The sequence below is a fragment of the Ambystoma mexicanum genome, chromosome 5q (assembly GCF_040938575.1).
Source record: "Ambystoma mexicanum isolate Mex_15411 chromosome 5q, UKY_AmexF1_1, whole genome shotgun sequence".
NCBI lineage: Eukaryota > Metazoa > Chordata > Amphibia > Caudata > Ambystomatidae > Ambystoma > Ambystoma mexicanum.
Window position 1 is genome coordinate 524,647,508 of NC_090933.1, and position 22,202 is coordinate 524,669,709.

Consider the following 22,202-nt stretch of genomic DNA (forward strand, 5'->3'; position numbering starts at 1 on the left):
ATATTAGCATGTCCACTCTTAAATGGAATTGTGAATGTTAGCATGTCCGCACCTAGATGGAATTGAGAAATGTTAACATGTCCACTCTTAGATGTAATTGAGAAAGTTAGCATGCCCACTCTTAGATGGAATTGTTAGCATGTCCACACCTAGATAGAAATGTGAAATATTAGCATGCCCACTCTTAGATGGAATTGTGAATGTTAGCATGTCCGCACCTAGATGGAATTGAGAAATGTTAGCATGCCCACTCTTAGATGGAATTGTGAAAGTTAGCATGTCCGCACCTAGATGGAATTGAGAAATGTTAACATGTCCACTCTTAGATGGAATTGTGAATGTTAGCATGTCCACTCTTAGATGGAATTGAGAAAGTTAGCATGCCCACTCTTAGATGGAATTGTTAGCATGTCCACACCTAGATAGAAATGTGAAATATTAGCATGTCCGCTCCTTGATGGACTTGTGAATATTGGCCTGCGCCGCATCTAGATGGAATTGTGAATGTTAGCATGTGAAAGTTGCATTTAGAAAATGTGCCCTATAGCCTCTCCTTGAATTTTAGAAATGTGCCCAATAGCCCCTCTGGTAAATGGAATTTAGAAGTGTGCCCAAGATCCTCTGTGAAAGTTGCATTTAGAAGTGTGCCCAATACACACTCTCGAAAGTTGCATTTGAAGTATGCCCAATAAGCTCGCTGTGAATTTAGTAGTGTCCACAATAACCACTCTGTGAAAGTTGCACTTAGAAGGGCGCCCAATACCCCCTCTGTGAAATTTAGAAGTGTACCCAATTACCCAATAACCTCTGTGAGAGTTACATTTAGAAGTGTGCCCAATAGCCCCTCTGGTAAATTGAATTTAGAAATGTTCCCAATAGCCTCACTGGAAAATTGATTTTAATAGTGCGCCCAATAGCCTCTCTGTGGAAAATTGAATTTAGATATGGGCCCAATATCCTCTGTGAAAGCTGCATTTAGAAAGTATGCCCAATAGCCACGCTTTGAAAGTTGTATCTAGAAGTGCTACCAATAGCATCTGTGAAAGTCGATTATAGAAGTGTATCCAATAGACACTCTGGAAAGTTGCATTTAGAAGTTTGACCAATAGCCTCTCTGAAAACTTGAATTTAGAAGTGTGCCCAGTAGATGCTCCGTGAAAATTGCATTTAGAAATGTACCCAATAGCCTCTGTGAGAGTTACATTTAGAAGTGTACCCAATTGCCTCTGTGTGGAAAATTGTACTTAGAAGTTTCGCCCAGTAGCCTCTCTGGGAAAGTTGCATTTAGAAGTTTGCACATTGAAAAAGCATACAACCCATCATATCACACCACCACGCTTACTCTCTCCTTTACATCACCACTCAACTAGAACACAGAGATACTATGACACCATTCGGTATAACTGTTCTCATACGAACATCCGCCGCTTACTCCACATCATTCTATGTAAACACTGCTGGTCTCACACCCCCAGCCAGGCGTTTTCCTCAGGCCTAACGCAGCCACATCCGTTCCGGATAAATCCTGCCAGAACGAACACATTCTCCTGATCTCTCAACCACCCCACCTACCGATAAGAAGCAGCTATTACACAAGTACCGCACGAGCTGCACACATATCCGGTGCTCACACGCACCTTTTGACTCTCCCTACTCTCTCTACTGATCCGAACTGCGGTTCCCAAGGGCGTTCAACCTACCAGCGCCTTCAGACCATACCAATGGTATATAAGGCGCTATATAAGTGCAAAATAACATAACATAACAAAGTATGGCAGAACAATTTGGCTATTTACCTTCTGGCAATCGTTTTGAAACTGGACTGAAACAAATCTTCCATGAAATGTTTGTGGTCCCGACAAAGGATTTCCGTCATAAGTTGAAGCAACATAGGACTCTGTGACAGTTCTAATGCATCTAAGAACTGAAAAGATAGTGCAGAAATATTGAAGTTACTATTGCTAGTGGCACATGGTACAACTCATGGATTACATTAAGTTCAACATTATGTATTAATACAACCTAGAAAAACAAAAAGGTGTTTCATAAAATGCATTTTACAGATCCACTCAGTCGCCCTGTAACTACTGTATTGAAATCTCACATGTGTGTAGGCACTATCATGGAAATATTGAGTGGCAACGATGCTATGCACACAACATATGAAGTCAATGAGGAGTGCTAGAACATCACACAATGACTCATTTGTTTCACGAAGTCCATTCATTCCCTTAACAGTATTTATGTATTGTGTATTAGAACAACCAAACGCAATTTCACTGCTTCATTATCAAGGCATAAGACCGTAGCAATTTACAAGATTACCTCAAAAAACATCAATGTCAAAATACACAAGAAAATAAATTACTTATTGCCAGTAATGATTTTTCTGATGGATACTCTCATTTTCCCATACATTCCTCATCATTTGAAACTGCTACAGATGCAGATTGGATAAGAAGCTCTTGAAATGGGCACCAGGTACATAATTCATCTTCAGGCCATCCTCACCACACAATGATGAGCACAGAAGTGACTAAGCAGGCATAAGGAATAAGTTACTTACCTGTAACTCCTGTTCTCCAGCATTGGTATCTTTCATAGATTCATATGCTGTTTGAATATTCCCCACAATGAGACTGAATTATCGGTGACATTAAAGCAGTTTAATTTTAAATTTAAAACTGCAGTCACGGGTGGAGTTAGGAGTAGGGAAGGGGTGAGAAGGTTTAATGGAGCAATGTCACGGTGTTGATGGTTTTGTTTACTGTTTATTTCAAAATAATAAAAATACTTTTTAAAAAACTGTCGTCTCTTTACTACTCTTTTAGAGTCATTTTGGGTCATAGTGTCCCACATCCAATAGACTGGTCTCCCTTAACTCCACCCCTGGAGGGCATCTTCAGGTTTGGCATAGAACATGTGAAAGTGGCAATATGAGCCAAGAAGAGCCAGAAGCGGTGTAGGCGGGAGGGTCTCATGTGAATCTATGAAATATACCAGTGTTGGACAGCATAAGTTATACTTAAGTAGTTTATTCCTTCTCCAGCATTGGATCTTTCATAGGTATGCTGTTCAAAAAGATTACAAAGCAGTACGTATACATGCTAATGGCGGAGGTAAAAGACTCACCCGTAGGAAACACCCACCTCACGCAAACAGATGGCAAAGCCCTGCTTCGCCAACCCTGAAATCTTCTCTGAAACCCCCGTCGATACAGTAGAACTTTGTAAAGGTATTAACGGATCTCCATGTAGCCGGCCTGCACATATCCAGAAGAAGGAGACGGAAAGAAAGGCACTGGTGGCAGAAACGGCCCTCAGAGTTTAGCGTAGGCCAACCAGGAAGGAGCCTGTAAGCCATGTGATGACGGCATGAGATGCAGGAGGACATCCATCAAGAAATAGAGGACTTGGAGAGACCCCTGCCCATGGCCGAGGGACGAAAGGCCACAAACGGTTGCAATGATTTGCAGAACTGTTTGGTGCGGGCAACATAAAACCTCAAATCTCGCATAGCATTCAAGGAGTGCAAGGAGCTTTCAGCCGGAGTAGAAAGAAGATAGGCAAAACCAAAAGTTCATTGAGATGGAATAGAGAAGGAACCTTGGGCATGAAAGTCCGGTTTATGCGAAGGTGCACCAGGGACTTATGGGAGGACCTATCAATTTGGAGAGGACCATGTTCAAATTCCAAGAAGGAGGTAGAGTCCACACTGGCGGGAAGACATGGAACAGTCCCTTGAGGAATTCCTTAATGAGTCTGTTAGGCCACAATGAAAGGTTCCAGGGGAGAAAGTAAACCTTGATATGGTTTATGGAGGAATGTGCAAGCCCACTATGGGCCAGTAACAGAAGATATGGCAATTCGTCCAGAGCCTGAAAGGCAAAAGGATCAATCCCTTTGGTTGTACACCAAACTGTAAAACGCTTCTGCTTGCTCTTACAGCAAGAAACCGGAAGGTTTGATACAGAATGAATTTGTTGAGTAGACCAAGGTCCAGGATAGGCCTCTACCCGCTGGACTTCTTTCTTATTATAAAGTACCTTGGCCTAGTTGGCTATGAGGGACGTGTTCTTTTGCTCCTTTGGCAAGGAGGGACTGGACTTTGCAATGGAGTAGCAAAAGATGATTGCCAATTTTGTGGAAGGTGGAATGTTCGGTGGCTGCCGAAGGAACGACAACATGTGTCCGTGCATAATCAATGAGAGAACTGTGAGAAACCTGAAGGAGTCTCACTCGCTAGTCCCCGGGGATCTGTCATCCAGGTGGCCAGGACATGGCCAATGCTATTGGATCCAGTTCCTGGGGTGGACCAGTGAGGGAGGGTCACCTGGATGAAGGGTCTTCGGGGAGTGGAAGTGGGACACCTAATGGTGAGAAGCGGCATCCCCTTCCTCATGACACCTTTTCCCCATCCTGCTAAGTAGGATATTTAGAAATTGTACCCACCGCCCCTTTTCCAACATGAACACTTTCTCACACCGTTAGCAAAAATGGACGAAGACCGAGCCGTTTACTTGACATGTCCCAACGCAAGAGTCAGGCAGAGTCAGGCAATTGACAACTACACACCTGACTGCCCTTTCCGTTTTCCATAGGGATAAAACGAGGAGCACAAGAGCACACTCTGAGCAAGTCCAAACGCACAAGGAAGCAGCTATTCCAGGACAGCAGTTCAAACGCAGGAGAAAGGCGGCAAGACCTGAAAGAACATCAATGAGGGAGTTGCCCTAGCCCTTTTCAACCCAGGCTTGTAAAGCCTCCGATAAAGAAAACACAAGACCAGGAATCGCAACTAGCGAATGGTGCGACGGATGTCAGCGGTACATGGAACCCTCCCACACTGATAGCCAGGGCGGGTACTTTCCAGGCCATCCGCACTGTGTTGCCTCCCCACGCAGAGTCTCTAGCTGAGGTTGTGGTGGCCATTGCTCCTCTGCGACCCCCCACCGCTGTCGGTGCTGGCAGCCGCGCAGTGCGTGGGCTGTGAGGGACGCTCTGCCCTCGTATCGCCGCACCGGCGCTTACAGTGGACGGAGTCCCGCCTTGGCATTTTGCAGCGAGAGGAGCAGAGCATCTAAACGCTGTGTCCATGCCTGCGAGGACCCCAGCCTGCCTTACTACTTCCTCCGGTAAGCTGCCAGCTGGGAATTGGGAGATGGGGAGAGCGCAATACCGATACTGCTGCTGTGCTGTATAACAGCCGTGTTGAGATCCTATCACCTCCCGCTCCGACACCCAGAACATGTGGAGCAGGGGCTCTCTAGAGCTTGATGCCTTGCTATGGCACAACATTGTAACTGGCCCAGGAAACGTTTGCTTGTAAGGAGCTTTGCACATTTGGACTCCCTAATTAAAAGTTTACTATTACTGTTGGCAAATTGGAGAGGCCTTGTACTGTAAAACCCACTCAGAACCCAGCTCATCTCCACAAAGATAATGGTGATGGAACAAGTTACTTTCCTGTAACTGTTGTTCTCCAGCATGGGTCTGGCATGGATTCACATGCTCATGAATATAAGAATACATAGCAGTACACACATGCACAACCACAGGAGGTGGCAAAAGGCTCGACATTAAGCATTACATAAATTCAACATTAAGCAACTCTTACCTCCTCACCAGGCCCACCTTCAGGCAAACAGGTTGCGCAGCACTGCTTGGCCGACTCTGGACTCCTCCCTGGAATCCCGGTCGACGCAGTAGAATCTCGTGAAGGTGTGTGTCGACCTCCACGTAGCAGCCCTGCAGATGTCCAGTAGGGGCACACCAGACAAGAACGCCATAGTAGCAGCGATCACTCTGGTCGAATGGGCTCTCGGACGGCCGGGCAGCGGTCGGTTGGCCAACCGATGACAGTGCATGATGCAGCCGGAGAGCCATCTGGAAATGGAAGCCTTCGGGAGAGCCTTCCCTTGGTTCACAGGTCCAAAGTTCACAAACAGCTGTGATGTCTTCTGAAAACTCTTTGTTCGGTCCACGTAGAACTTAAGCGCTCTAGCTACATCCAGCGAGTGCAAAGTCCTCTCGGCCGGCGACGAAGGCGACGGAAAGAAAACTGGTAACACCAAGGGCTCATTAAGATGGAAGTCCGATGGCACCTTGGGCATGAGTCAGGTATGGAGGCTTGCAGGATAAGGCCTGAATCTCTCCCACGCGTCGTGCGGAGGTGATGGCCACAAGGAACGCTGTCTTCCACGACAGGAACTTCAACGGAGCCGAATGCAAAGGCTCGAATGGTGGCCCCATGAGCCTGGTCAGCACCACGTTGAGCACCCATGCCGGGGCTGGAGCCTTCACTGGCAGGAACGATCGGAACAGTCCATTCATAGATTCCTTCACCAGTCGATGAGACCACAAGGACGGCCGTCCTGCAGGTCTGCTGTTATCAGGATATCGCTGCCAGATGTATCTTGATGGAAGCGTGAGCTAGTCCAGCTTTGGCCAGCGACAGTAGGTATGGTAGCACTTGAGGTGCCGTAATCCGTAGAGGGTTGATCTTCTGTGCACGCCACCAGACAGAGAACCTCTTCCACTTATGTCCGTAGCACTTGAGAGTTGAGGACGCCCTGGCCTTTGCAAGAACCTCTCTGCAGTCAGCCGGGATTTCGTACCCTCCAAACTCTAGTGCTGCAGGAGCCAGGCCTGCAAGTTCAGCGACTCCGGGTCGTGATGAAGAATGGCGCCTCCTTCTCTGGAGAGAAGATCTGCGTCCGTCGACAGCTTGACTGGCGGGGACGCTGAGAGGTCCAGAAGGTCCGGGAACCAGATTTGTCTCGGCCACGCCGGTGCGACGAGGATCATCCTGCACTGGGACCTCTTGAGCTGGCTGATGAGTTGAAGCAGCAGCGGCAACAGAGGAAAAGCATACAGGAACAGGCCGTCCCAGGGGAACGAGAAAGCATCGCCCATGCTCCTCGGCTGGGGAAACCTGCTGGCAAACCTCTGGCACTTGGAGTTCGTCGCCGTTGCGAGCAGGTCGATCTGGGGTTTGCCCCATCGTTGGAAGAGCCGATCCACTTGGTCCTGGCGTAGTTCCCACTCGTGGCACGAGCGCAGCTCCCTGCTGAGTGAGTCGGCGATGGTGTTTTTTATTCCTGCCAGATGGAAGGGAACCAGAAACATCCCCTGGGCGACGGCCCAGTGCCACAGATCCTGGGCCTCCTTGGATAGGGCTGGGGATCTGGTGCCTCCCTGCTTCCGGATGTAGAACATCATGGTGGTGTTGTTGTCGGTGAAGATCCTCACAAACTTGCCTTTGAGGGACGTGAGGAACGACTTGAGCGCCCAGAACATGGCGCAGAGCTCCAAGATGTTGATGTGGAGAGACCTCTCCTCCGGGAGCCAAAGGCCTCTTGCGTGGAGATCTCCGTTGTGCGCACCCCATCCCTCCAGGGAGGTGTCCGTAGTCATAGTCTCCTGATGTGCCGGGGTCTGGAAGTCCGTGCCCGCCGTGAGGTGTGCACGGGTGCCCCACCATTGAATCGCCCGATGGAAAACCTCGTTGAGCAGGATCTTGTCTTCGAAACTGCCCGCCGCTTGCATCCAGCAGGCATTGAGGAACTCCTGTAGAGGACGCATCCGTAGCCTGCACAGGCGCACTAGATAGATGCATGAGGACATCATTCCGAGGAGGGACTTGATGGATCTCACCCTGGCCACGTCCGTGGCTAGCAGGCGCTGCATCTTGCCTAAAATGGCCTTCGTCCTTTCCTCCGACGGAGAAGCCAATCGTTCCACTGTATCGAGCTTCGCTCCCAGAAACAGTGCCACCTGCGACGGTACCAAATGGGATTTTGGGTAGTTGTTGGAGAAACCCAGCTCTGTGAGTAAACGGACGGTCTTCGCCGTGTGCTCGACGGCAAGTTCTCTTGTCCTTGAACGGATGAGTCAGTCGTCCAGGTAGGGGTAGACGTGGATCCCCTGCAGGCGCAGCCATGCCGCCACTGGTGCTAGGCACTTGGTGAACACCCTGGGTGCCGATTTCAATCCGAATGGCAGAGCTCTGGATTGGTAGTGGCGTCCTTGGACTACGAATCTGAGGAACTTTCAGTGTCCTTTTAGGATGGGGATGTGGAAGTAAGCATGCTCGAAGTCCAACGACGATAGGAAGTCGCCCTCCTCCAGCTGTCCCAGCACGTGCTGGAGAGTGACCATCCTGAACTTCTGTGCCTTGATGTATTTGTTCAACCGACGTAGGTCCAGGATGGGGCACCAACTGCCTGTCTTCTTTCTGATGAGGAAGTATCTTCAGTATACTCCGGAGCCTCTTGGGGACGAGCTAGATGGCACCTTTCTTGAGCATCGCCTTTACTCCTCCTTCTGTTCCTCGGGGCAGAGCTGGAAGAGCTTGGATGCCCTGGCGATCATGGCGTGAAAGGAGCCAATTTCGTCGGGTGGGGAAGACCGAGGGAGTGGTGATGGAAGGTCAGTCCCGTCGTCACCACCGTCGTCGTCATACGTCCCTGTCGTCGTATCTGTCGCCGTGTCATCCCTAGGATCTGGTGAGGGGGATGAGGGCTCCACGGGTCGTGGGGGCACGAAGGGCGGGGAGGGATGAACTCTCCTCTGCTTGTTCGGAGGGCTTCCCGACGGGCCCGGTTCTGGATCGTCCGCCGGGGTTCGTGGTAATCTCGTCCTTATCTCCGTGCATAAGGTTTTGATTGCCATCAAAATGGCCGCCGAGTTGTCCTGGGGCTCGGGCAATGGCTGCGACGGGAGGGATGGCTGCTCCTCCACTGGGGCCTCGTCGGCACCACCGTGGCTTTCTTCAACCACCTCTTCGGGATCCCTCCCGTGGGATCGTACCTTCTCGAACCTCTCGTCGAGGTTCTTCACGGTTTCCATCAGCTCCTCCTCAGATGCTGAATCCGTGTCCGTAATGGCCACCGCCCCCCCCCTTTTCCACTGGGGTCTTGTCGATAGGCTGGAAAGAGGATTCCCTCCGCGGTGGCATGGAAACTCTGGGCCGCCGCGACTCACTCGATAGAGGCCTTAGCCGGGTGAATCAAGGCATTCACCACATTGGGCGCGCTTGAGGCCTTCGCCTTGGGGGGAGGGTCACCACCTCGCTCCCCCTCGGCTGAATCCTTCGAGATCGACCGGGGCCTCTCGAGAAGCTTACCCGGGTTTTTGGATTTCCTCTTCCCTGAACCAGAGCGTTGGCTCGTGGTTGATGTTGCTGGGGAAGGCGCGCCCTGCCTGGCAGCCGAAGAGCCCGACCGTTTGGCGCTCTCAGTGCCCGCGGACTGGCGGTGCTTAGCCTTCTGTTGGGCCCCCATCACCGGGGCGCCCTCACAGGACTTAGAAGACCACTCAGACCTTTTCTTCTTCTCAACTGCTGGGCCCTTCTCCAGCCAGCTGGCAAGGTGGGAACGACGATCCCTCATGGTCTGTTCCGATAGGTTCTTGCAGAACGCACAGTCCTTCTCCACGTGCGTCTTGTCCTCATGAAGGCAGTAGAGACATCTCGAATGCTCGTCCTCCTTGAAAACATTCTGTAACCCGCATCCAGGGCAGTTCCTGAACAGCTTGGATCCAGGCGTCGAGCTTCCCTTGTCCTGGGCCATGTCCATGGTAGGCCTCAGATCTTCTTGAGTCCTCCAAGAAGCGTAACTCGAGGAAAACTTCACCCTTGAGGAGCGTAGAAAATTCCGCAACGGGTCCCCGTTGATCGGAAGTAGAACGGTGGAGCTTGAGGCTCGATTTAACCGGAAAATGAGAAAATCTCTTTGAAAAAATCGTGAAAACGCAGTAAAAGCTCGAGAGCTATAGCACAAGGACTCCAAACACGAACGTGCGGTAACAATCTGAGGATGGCTGCCAGGGGCGGGGCTTAGAGAGAGGGCAGTCATTGGCTGGGGGCAGTATGACCCAGAGACCAGTGATTGGTTACTACTAAGAAAGACAGATCAGAAACGAAACTGATACTGATTTTTTCTTTACCGAGGATTCCCAGCCTGACGACGGGGAATATTCATGAGCATGTGAATATCCATGCCAGACCCCATGCCTTTAAGCTCCGACATCCCTCCTGTTATTACAGCATGCCAGGTACAGCACTACATCCTACTATACCCACAAGGTCTGTACTTTCAGAACACTGACAGGAACCAACAGCCACTGTGCTACCAGGGGTCCCCTACTCATCTCTTGCAAAACGTTTAATTGGGGGCCCACCAACTGGGGCTGCCTGCTTTTGTGCCCTGACAGACCGCTGACTGCTCTGACACAACTAGTGGTATTCTCAGGCGTGCCACAACCCAAAGCACCTGTAACTGTGGCACCCTGAAGCATATGTAAGAACGCCATCTTGCATAGTGCTACAGGGAGACACCCACTCAACCCACGTTACCTAACGCACCTTTGAATGCGTACCACACTTCCTCTTGACCTGCTTGCAGTCCGGTGCAATGTCTCCCACCAAGAGCAAAGGAAATCGCCCATTATGGACTTGTTTGCCAGTTAAAACAAACAAAAGCCCCCGCACAACACGATTGTCACACAAGCGGAGCCGGACATTTCAGGAAAAGCCCTACAGGAAGACCAGGCCCTGGTCGCAATATCCGCACTGCGATCCTCATTGGAGACAAGGATAGATGAGGTCAAAGTTGATGTCCAACTGCTCCAGCAGGATGTTAGACAGCTATCTGAGAGGGTCACAACGGTTGAACTGGGTCTGAAGGAAACGGCTGACACTACCAAAGATTTGGTGACCCGGGTCAAAGAACTGGAGAGGAGAAATACGACCCTGGAACTACGTGTTGAAGACGCAGAGGACATGGCTTGCAGAAACAATATACGGGTACTGGGCCTACCTGAAAGCGCAGAGGGCTCAGATCCGACCTTATACACTGAGAACTTGCTACTGCAAGAGATCAGGCCTGGCAACCGGTTGCAAGGCTCTGCAGTGGAGCGAGCCCACCGATCACATCTGCGACAGGGAAGTGATACTGAAATTTTGTAGGGAGGGTGGTGAAATACAGAAAGGCAGCTTCAAAATAACTATCTATCCAGACTACACTCCTGTGGTACATAGGGCCCGGAGTCGTTTGTGCCGGTCAAGGCGAGACTTAGGCTCCTGAACCTCAAATATAGTTCTATAATGACAGAACACACGTCCTCAATACTACCGCAGTGGGGACCATGTGGTTGGAGAATAATAAACTGGCCAGCGAAGAAGCAGACAACGCCTGACTTACTGAGCACTATTGCCTAACCTGATCACACGCTTGACACATACCTGACCTCCTGGCTCCCGCCACAGTCCTGGGAGGACATTTGACTTGACTTTGCAGGCTGCTGGGAAATCTAAGAACTGCACCTACACCTACTGCTACACCTGCTAAAGTTGTGCCTTTGGAATATATAAATGTGTGCCTTAGACTATATTATTCGCAATGGCTGATAACCACCCGAATAGTTCTGTTCAGTGGGGCAAGGTTTGATCGCCCACTGCTGGGCTTATCTGCCTACCCTAAGTTTACAATGGGTGCCAGCCCTTTGCTGGCCCCCGCTACCCAATACACAATGGCCTGGCCCTAGTGGTATGGGAACGGATGAGCATCGTATAACTGATGGGCGATGTTAGGTTGGTATTATTGTTTGTCTTGTTTTCATCACGCATTCTTTTTTTTAAAAACGTTCTTTATTATTTTTATAATAAACAAGTACCCGACCGGGTATGCAATTTCCAACACAAGCCCCACCTCCCACCTCCCTACCCCAACGATTGACTAAAAACTTTACAATCATAGTTAGCTTTCACTGTCCTGTTCACATATGTGCTACCACAACAAACTTCCGTAACGTCCACTCAAGGGACAATTGTTCACATAGCCCTCCACCTTAGTTACCTGGGAGAGGATTCAGGGGATTGCATTACGTGTGCCCTGTCCATTTGATACTGTCTGAATGGAGGCCAATAATCAAACAGTCGGCTCGTACTTGGGACTGTTGAGGCAAACATAGCTTCCCTTTGCTCGCATAGGGCCATGCAGTCCAACTACTTTGTAAAAGTGGGGGGGGGGTTGCCTTGACCCACGCTCTGGCCACTAGGTATCTTGCTATCACTGAGGCCTTGCCAGTAGCTTTTTTTCAGTGCTAAAAGCCACAGTTCTGGTGGGTATGTTCGCGCGGGCGGCAACATCTCAGACATGGCCTCCTCTATACTTCCCCAGAAGGTTCTAATATTGGGGCAGCTCTAGCTCACATGATAATAGTCCGCTTGGTCTGCACCACATCTTTTACATGTAGACGGCCTGCAAGGGAAGAACCTGCTGAGAGTGAGCGGAGTGCAGTAGACCTGATGGATATATTTATAATGAAGCAGCCTGTGTTGGGATTTCAGGGAGATATATTGGGTTCAAATACAGATGGCCTTCCATTGTTCTTCACTTAGGGTTTTCCCCAGGGATGCCTCCCATGCAGTCCTGTACGTTAGCCTCTATACCACTCGCCCACTCCTCACAAGTTTATAGATGGTGGACACCGGCTTTCAAGTGGATGTGGGACGAACTATATAGCACTGAGCCGGTTGGAGGGGTGGGACTCGTGGAAAGTCAGGCCATTTAGCCCTGAGTATACACCGCAGTCTGTAATAATGAAGTAGTGTAACTGCATCCGACTCACCCCTGGCACTTAGTTCATCCCATTGCACAAGCCGACCCTCCTGCACCAGACCCCCCCCAGGGTTTGTACTCCCAGCACTCCAAACCACTCTCTGAAGGAACTCTCCTGTGTGAGTGGGAGTCCTACCACATTAAACACTGGCAGCTCTGGTACAAAATAGAAGGCGGCTTGTAGTATTTGGTTTATTCTTTCCCAGGCTCTACACGTTATCTCCACAGGTTGGATCTCGCCCTTCGGGACAGTGTCTCTCTCACCCCACAACATACCCATTAGAGCATCTGGGTAAGTGATGGCCTTAGCTAACAGGGCATGCGGGGACTCTGGATTGGGAAAGTTCCATCCAGATATGTATTGCGCTTGGGCAGCTAGGTAATAGAGATACATGTTGGGATACTCCAGGCCACCCATTTCATATGGCCGCGCAAGAGTGTCATATGCAATCCTGGGTTGCTTGCCCACCCATACCAGTCTCGTCATCAATTTCCTAGTGCGGGACCAGTAACCAGCATGGGGCCTTATCGGGACATTATTATATATGTACAGGAGTGTAGGAAGTAATACCATTTTTGCCAGTGTGATTCGAGCAGCCTGGGATATAGGGAGCCTTATCCACGCCTCCACTTTCAGTTCCAGGTTTTCTAACGTTGTGACATAGTATTCTTTATATACCTTATCCCGATCAGTAGACACCATAATACCTAGGTAGCATATACCCTACGGCACCAACGGAATTCATTGCCCACATCAGCTCTTTGTACTTCAGGAGTTAGTGGGAGGACCTCGGATTTCTCCCAGTTTATCCTGAGCCCTGATAGCTCCGCAAACCTGGTCACTTCTTGAATCAAAGGGGGTAGGTTTTAGCGGGGATGTTTAACATAAAGGAGAACATCGTCAGCGTATAAGGATATAATAGAAATGTGCGTGCATGCAAAGATCCCTCGCTTCGCGTGTAACTCACGGATATGGCACGCTAGGGGTTCCATTGCGAGAGCAAACAAGACAGAGGAAAAGGGGCATCCCTGTCTCGTGCCTCGCGTGGGATATATATGTGCGGAGATGGAACCGTTTGCGTATATTGCCGCTCTTGGAGCGGAGTATAACAGTTTGACCCATTTGATGTCTGTCAGTCCAAGGCCGGAACGCCGGAGTACTTTGAAAAGGAAGGGTCACTCAACAGTCGAACACCATTTCGGCATCCAAGGCTGCTACTGCCATTGGTATGTCTGGGTTAACATTATGGTACGCTCACCTGGTTTCCACAGGGGCGCCGAATGAAGCTGAACTGCGGCGGTCTCCACCAGCGTGACCCGTAGCAAAGTGATGAGTGACTGCACCTGCCCCTTTAGTTTCGTCTGTTGGGCACGAAGGAAGATTTGCCTAAAATGGTGAAAGTGATAAATTAATTAGCCGTAAGGAGAAGGGCCAACTTCCACCTCCGCGACTTCCCAATGTCCCTTCACTGTGTCTCACCTTAATTTTATGAAGGATGTGCTCTCCATCCTGCGACTGTGTGCAGGGGTGTGTCGAGATTCAGGGATCAAGTTAACTTCACTGATCCTGTAGCCTTATGGCAGGGTTCCAGACAACAAGATAAGTCTTTATGCCAATCCTATATAGCGTGAAATTCTTTAGAGTTCTGGTTGTCTTAAAGTTCACTCCTGTACCTTTCTTTGTAGATTCCTCTTTGAGGTACTCCCGAAGAAAGACGACTCCCCTCCGGATAAGATGAGGAAATGTCAAGGTAAGTTTCAATATTTGCACGATTCAAAAATGTCAAACAAGTGATACTGTTCTTTTATTAATCTGCTGTCTCCTTTTATTTCTGCAGGTGCGGCGCCGCCGGAGCAAAGGTCGTGTAATGGTGACTCGCGGAACCGCAAGTGAATACTGCTTCTGGTTAGTATTATGCTGCGCGAGATTGAATGTCCTTAAGCGAAGCGCAGCTCACCGGTTGTTTTCTTTCCTTGTTCTGCACATGCGGCTGCACCGGGACCGGCGATCGCGTGCGAATGCCTCGTTGGATCGCGTGGACATACAGCGCTTAGGTGAGTATCACCCTGCACTATGCTAATTGTCCTTAAACTGGTTCTTACGTAGCGCGGTTAACTGATGTTGCTTTTTCTGCAGATGCGGAGACTCCAGAGTGATGGTGATGGAGTATCAGATAAAGCTCTTGTTCTAATCTGTGATCTCTCCTTCCTTTGCAGGCGCGGATCGCGATGACCAGGTCGGGCGTGGCTGAAGATAGGACTGGAGCTGCAGTCACAGTGAGCGTTACGCTGCAGGAGTGCAGAATAACACGAAGCGTGTTCTGTTCTTCGGGCGTGCTTTAAATAGCTTCCCAGTAGTAGTTCCCAGGTAAAGTAGTCCCTGCACCACACCTTATCAAATAGTCCCCAATAAAGTAGACCCTTCAACCAACCTCAGACTGGGCTGTACATGGTTCTGTTACTTGATAGCCTGTCTTGCCTGAAAAGGCAGTTTGAGCCTGGCGCCAACGGCGCAGGTCTGAGTCCAGGAAGCCCTTTGGCAATCCTTTGGGGCCTTAAAGGTCCCCATGGGTGCCAATACTCTGGGCCGACTGGTCTGCTCCTGATGTCTGGGGGCAGGCACCGCAACACATTATGCATAAAGGTGAATAGGTGCCTTAAGTTATTCTGAGTGGAGCGCCCAGGAATGAACCCAGCCTGGTCTGGGAGGACTAAGGCTGGCATATGGGGAAGTATGTGCTCTGTTAGTATCTTGGCCAATATCTTATTATCAGTATTAATAAGCGAGAGCGGACTATAGGATGTGAGTCGCAAGGGGTCCTTGCCGGGCTTCAGCAGGACAGTAATTAACGCAGACCCAGTAGACTCCGGGAGGGTGCCATTGGCCATGGTGCTGTCATACATAGGCAGGAGATGAGGGGTGATCTGATCCGCATATGCCTTGTAAAATTCAGCGGTTCTCCACGCATTCTGGGTTTCATGAAGGCATCTGTGGCTGAGCTACGGAACGTGAACGGGGTGATTGGGAGGCACTTTCTACCATGTATACTGGACAGGAGGACTGGACGTTGGCGGGTTGGAAGGCGGGCTCCGGTTTATCTTGAGGGGTTTGGAAGAGACTGCTTTTCTGATGTATGGTCTGTCTGGCAAATTTCATGACCATGACCCCCATTAAAATACTGACTTGGAATGTGTGAGGGCTGGGCACCTTCCTCCGTAGGAACACAGTGAAGTCCTACCTGAAATGGAAAATAATATCCATAGCCGTAATTCAAGAGACTCACCTGTTGGATACAGAATTGGAAAGGGTTTTGGAGCGCTGGGGTGGGACGGGTTACAGTGCCACATATTCTAAACATGCAAGGGCAGTGCTTACATGGATCGATGACTCACTGCCATTCCAGTTGTTGTAAGTGGATAAGGACAAGGAAGGGCGGTACTTGATCTCTAGAGGCTATCTTGACCACATAGAAGTATGCATAGTCAATTCATATTTTCGGAATCATAGCAATTCATCACTTGTTCGCACACTGTGTGCCTGGATATCACATCAACGCGACTGTTTTTTTTCTCTGGGGGGGCAACTTTAACTGCGTCAGGGACACAGTACTTGATAGATCCCTTTCCCCTCTATGTGGACCATCATTGGCAAAAGTAGCTCTGAATGTTGCATTGACTAACTTGGAGGATGTCTGGAGGAGGCTAAACCCAGAGGTTAAGGGCTACTCCCATTACTCCTCCCCACATGATCTGCATATTAGAATTTACTATTTATTTGTGGTGTCACGACTGATGTCAGACATCTTTAACGCAGAGTATTTGGGACTTTCGATATCTGACCACTCCCCCCTGGTGATCACATGGAATATAAGAAATCCTAGACCCCCAATTCTGATGTGGTGCATGCCTACTGGAGCACGGACCGACAACATTTTTAAAAACAAATTACAGACCTCGCTAACTGAATTTTTAGAACATAATGTGGGGAGTGTGGAGGACTGGGGCACTATATGGGCAATACAAAACACAAAGGACTGTTCTGGGATTTCCAACTGTGGGTTGCCCAATTCGATAGTCGCACTGAAAAAACCAAACAGTTTGATAAATTATGTACGTTCAAAAGAGCTAGCGTCCCTGGACTTACTTTCAATTCAGTCGGCTTTAGAACACCCTAAACTAGTGCCAAACAACAATCACACAGTTTTAGTCTGTTCTTGTTGTATATCCCCTGCAAAAACGAAGCAGGGTACAGTATTGAAACTCCAAGAGAGGAACCTAATGAAGAGTCTGTCTTCTTTGATTTTAAAAAAACCTGTACCTGCTCAACAGAGAAACCCCATTAAAGAAAAGTTTTTCATCTGAACAGCAGTTGACACATGCCTAGTCCTTGTTAAACTAGCTTGTGCCTTTTAGCACAGAACAATGCATCCACACAAGGTTTTGCACTATATGGGCAGCCATGAAGGTGGCGACAAGAGGAGAAATTATAGCTAGCACTGGGGGCATTCGCCGGGCACTGCGGGAGGAGTTAGACACTACGGAGGAACAGATCCGTACGCTGGAGACCCGACATAATGTCATAATGTTTGTCAACAAAGGAGCCGAAATCGTCGAAACTGTCGATGGCTTTGATGGTTGCGTCAACGGCTTCGAGCTTGTCGCTCAAAGCGTCAATGACTTTCCATGAGTTATCGGCGCAGATGGCGCCGATAGCGCATCTTTCGACCCTGATGGCGTTGATGTGGAATCTCTCGGCGCCAATGGCATCGAGAATTCAGTCCTCAAAGGGACTTTTCCTTGACTCGAGGGATCTTTCGAACGCTCGAGGAGTTTTGCCCACCGGGCCCAAAGGCGCACGGCTCTTATGCTTTTTGGGTCTTACCGGAGCATGGCTTTTGGGCGTACTTGAGGGGGTCAAGGCCGCATTCTCAAACACCTTCAACATTTTTAGCCTAAACTCTTGCCATTGAACTGGCGAGGCAGATTTAGTGGGGCATACGACCCGTTCCGGAGAGGATCCCGAAGATGTGGAAGATGGTGGCCTATGGCGCCATTTCTTCGAATGTCTAGACGATGACGAGTGGTGGGAACCACTACGCGATCGGGATCATTTATTTTTCTTGCAGCAAGGAGAAACAGTTCTCGACTCATCAGAAGTTATTATTTTCGACAGAGTCGAAGAAGGGTCCTACCTGCCGCAAGCTTCCCTCTGCGCTCTCTCAGGGCCTTCGATGTCATGGACAGACAGTCCTCACACTCAGATGACAGATGAGCGGAACCCAGACACCACAAGCATATTCTGTGGGGGTCCGTAAAGGACATCTTCGAAGCGCAGTCACAGAACTTCTTGAAACCCGACTTTGGAGTGGAAGATGCCGATGAGGAAGAAGATTTCTCGAAGTTTGTCAACGATTACTTGTTTCACAAGGAACGAAGCGTACCGTATCCGAAGCGTTAACGTGGAAAAACAGAACTGAAGCCAACGGGCGCTGCACGCGCTAGATATACCTTAAGTTACGTCGACATCAAGTCGACAGGCATCGACGCACAGTTCCCCCTGCTGAAACTTTTTTTCTGATGCAGCTAAACTGCATATTGGAAATATCAAAAGATAAAGAATACATGGGAGGACACAATCCATTCAAATAGATTTTATTTTTTTATTTTATTGAGCATTTGCTAGGCGCTTATACAACAGAATTGTGTTTCAAAGCACCACAAGGCTAAATGGGAAGGGAACAGGGGAGAGAAACACATTGGCATTGATGAACCTTGGGAACCGCCAGTGTTTCCAGTGGATCGGCACATCAAAATAAACATCCTGAAGGTCCAGTGACACCAACCAGTCCTGGGATTGCAGAGCCTGCAGAAACTCCCTCAGACTCACCATCCTGAACTTGCCCTGCCTCAGGAACTTGTTGAAGGCCATGAGGTCCAGGTTGGGACAAAGTCCTCCCCCTTCTTGGGCACCAGAAAATAGCAGGAGTACCAGCCTGTATCTTTCTTCCCAGCTGGCACCTCCTTCAATGTACCCTTCATAAGGAAGGCTTTTAGATCCCCCTGGAGCTTGTGTTCTGGCTGCTGAGGAAGAGGCAGGGGTCTTCTGAGAAACAGAAGGCAGTATCACAATTTCACCAATTGAAGGACTTAGGCGTCACAAGTACCCTCATTCCATCTGACCCACTACCCAGAGACTCTTCCTCCAACCTGCGACGAATCTCATCACCGATTCCCTGGTAGGAAGCCTCTCTTTCGTGGCCAGGGAAAGGTAGAAGCTACCTGACTCTGACCCTGGTGGGTGGGGTGGGGTGAGGGACTATCTGCGGGAGGACCACGTGAGAGAGGACAAGCTCCAGGGAGACAGGAAAAGACAGTCATGACAAATCTTCAGTCATAACTTTTAGTAACAACCATGTGCCATTGCACTATTCCTACATGGCTTATTGTAATGAAGAAACAGAATTCCCAGGTCTTTCTATCCCACAACCACATTTACCCTCCCTCCCCATTTTTGGTACAGAGACAAGGAGGAGGGATCAAGTAATGAGAATGACTAGACATGTTAAGCTAACACTGTGTTCTAGTCAATGGAAACTGCAGAGAAAGACCGGGTCATTTAAAGAGGACACAGGTGAACCAAATTCAGGAGAACAAGAGAGCCAGAGACAGGAGAGGCACCTAACGGGTGCTGACACTGGAGGATGGCGAAGGCAAGAAGACTGCAGAGCACAATGCAGAGGCCAATGGAAAACGTGTGCAGAGGAGCCAATGAACACTTAACACTCCTAGGGAGTATAAGAGGTGGGGCTGCACACCATGGGAACAGAACGTGCTGGAGAGAAGCATGTTAGAGAAAGCAGAATTGGGAGCCGCGTAGGTCTAGAGAAGGAGAGAGACACCCAGGTCGTGTGCAGGCCACACGAGGGTCTAACTGTCCGGCTGAGCACTGGTTGCCGATAACAGCGGGAAGCTGTGCTCCACCCGAATACCACAGCCATCGCGAGAAGCCGGAGAGCGAGGGAAGCTCTCAGTGGCAGCCGCGAGGGGGGGGGGGGGCAAAGTTTGTGGGTCCAGGAGGATCTAACAGAGAACCGGCAAAGCAGTAGAGGTCAGTCACACACAACCGTTGAGTGCAATCCTGGGAACACTCTGTCCGGGGCGCCCAGCTAATACTGACACACTTCTGAGAATGTGGAACAAACTGAAACAAGTAATCTGTGAATGCTGAGTGATCTAAAAGTAATTAGACATAGTGCTGAGTGATATATTGAATACTGAATGAATTGAAAGTTACGACGATCATCTTTTGGAAATACAATTTAAAGCCAAGCAAGTAATGAACACTTGAGAAGGAGAAATTAAACAAATATTGAATACCAAACACTTCATGGGCAAAGCTACGGTCTGATGAAAGATAAAGGTGAAAGTGCCCATTTGAAAACAGCATACGAAATAAGAAAGCGAGTGTGAAAGTTTGCGAAAGAGCATGTAAGAAAGGAGGGAAAGAAATAAAACCACCAGACTCTGAATTCTATGCTTGAATACAGTGCAGCAAGCCCAAAGACTGGCAGAGGGCGTGTGACACATTGGGCCTCATTACACGGACGGCGGTAAGGTTTTACCGGTACCGGTAAGGGCACCGGTACCGGTAAACCCTTACCGCATTACTACGAGGTCCCTTTGCGGGTTGGTACTTTAACGCCTGCTATTTAGCAGGTGTTGAAAACCAACCCGCAAAGGGACCAGGGAGCTAATTACGGTACCGCAATTTGCGGCACAGTAATTAGCGCCTTCCCCATTCCCATAGAGCCCTATGGGGCAAAAATGGGAATGGGGAAGGGCAATGGGGGAAGAGGGAATTACCGCCCCCCCAACCTTGGAATAGGGCGGTAATTCCCCTTTCCTCCAAGGCGGTGCCGGTATTTTACCGACATGGACCAAGGTGCTAATAGCACCTTGGTCCTCCGCCTACCGTGTAATGAGGCCCATTGTCTCCAAGCCAAGAGGCTAACCAGGAGAAGCCAGGAAAGTGTGAACCTGCTCATAAAGGCAAGAGGTTGACAAGAAAAAGCTAAGTGAGTGAGAATTTGTACACAGGGGAAAATACAGAAGGACCTGTGTGGGCTGAGGAGCCTAGGGTTCATGGCTGCGCGACCTGTGATGGGTGGACTATGTGGTCTGACAACTGCGCCTACACTAGGGAACCCTCAATTGTGAAAGCCAAAGACATTGTGGAAATAAACCAAGATGGAGCACTTTAAGTGAACTGTTAATGGAATCCAGAAGGAGTGTCAAGTTAATCTGGATTTGTGTTGGACATTAAAAGACTAAGTATGAGTTGGCGAGTTGCATTCTTGGGGAAGGGAACCCTGAGACTTGATGAACTTTAATGCTGTCTTGAGAACGGAGCCCTCAAGACCCTTTTCTTGGAAACTGTATTCCCTTGAACTTTGGGAAGGGAACCCTCAAGGGTTTGTTGAAATGTTTTGAACTTCAGAAAGGTAATCTCAAGACTTTTGTGGAACTTTTTTGAACTTGGACAAGGGGAGCTGAAAAAGAAGCTAGGAGCTGGAAGCACCTCAGAACATTGTTTGATCACCATTCCTTTTATTGTTGATACACCTAAACATTGTTTAGCTTTAGTTGTGAGGGCAAGGATAGGTTTTCAACCCAGACAGACTTAAGTTAAACATTCTGACTCAGACTTTTATTAGTTTTATTCAGGCAGGGATATCTCACCTTAGCATACGGCAAGTTAGGCCTTCAACCATCCTAACATTTGAGTTGATAAACCATTTTATTTGTGACTTTGAATCTGTTGTTTGTGTCTTGCTTCATGACGCCTTCACAGCTGTCACCCTGAAGTGTCCAAGCTACCTCATTGAGAAACTCTCTCCGGAAACCTATAATTCACCAGAAGTAAGGACATGTGTAGAATTGAACTCTGCCAGTACAGGAAGGAAAGAACCAGATTACTAAGCGGCTTATAATGTATTGGCGGAATGATAGTTTCATGTATAATGAGATGGCGAATCAGGAGCTTTTGATTGTTTTCTTGTTTTTCTTTTTCTTCTTCTTGTTGTTGCATAAGTATTATGTATTTGGGAAAAGTCTTTTGACAAGAACACAATAAAAATCAAATAAAGAACCAGATTACAATCCTTTCACTGTCACCCCCAAACCCCTACTTTGACCCTGGAACCTCCTGCCTGACAACACAAGACTGGCCCAACTCACTTCGATATTTCAGAAAGGAGTTCAAGACGCTCCTCTTCAAGGAATGGTTCCTCCCCAACACCTAGGTTCACACATCCTCCACTTCCTTCCAAACCGGAGACTGGGTGATCTGTTCCCTTGTATCTCTGCTTCCCTTACCTTGTAATCCCTCCCCACCCTGTAAGAGCACTCCGTTGTGTCCCAAAGCTAGGTCTGCACTCAAATATTTTAATAATACTAATAAAGAAACCTTTTTTATTATCATGGCGAAGTCAGGTGCAATTCCTGGGCCCTGGTGTTACTCCCATTAGATTCTCGTAAAGCCTTTGACTCATTTAAGTAGTGTGTACCTTGCTGCATAAAA

At 48.9% G+C, this 22,202-nt stretch overlaps 1 protein-coding gene across 1 annotated transcript in view; it reads right to left on the reverse strand.

The window, feature by feature from the left end:
• The window catches only part of PRKDC (protein kinase, DNA-activated, catalytic subunit), a 3,362,625-nt gene that overhangs the window by 1,929,319 nt on the left and 1,411,104 nt on the right, over positions 1–22,202 (reverse strand). Inside the window, exon 40 of the mRNA XM_069621025.1 lies at positions 1,797–1,924. Coding sequence (XP_069477126.1) covers positions 1,797–1,924 — 128 coding nt within the window. The remainder of the gene's footprint in view (positions 1–1,796; positions 1,925–22,202) is intronic.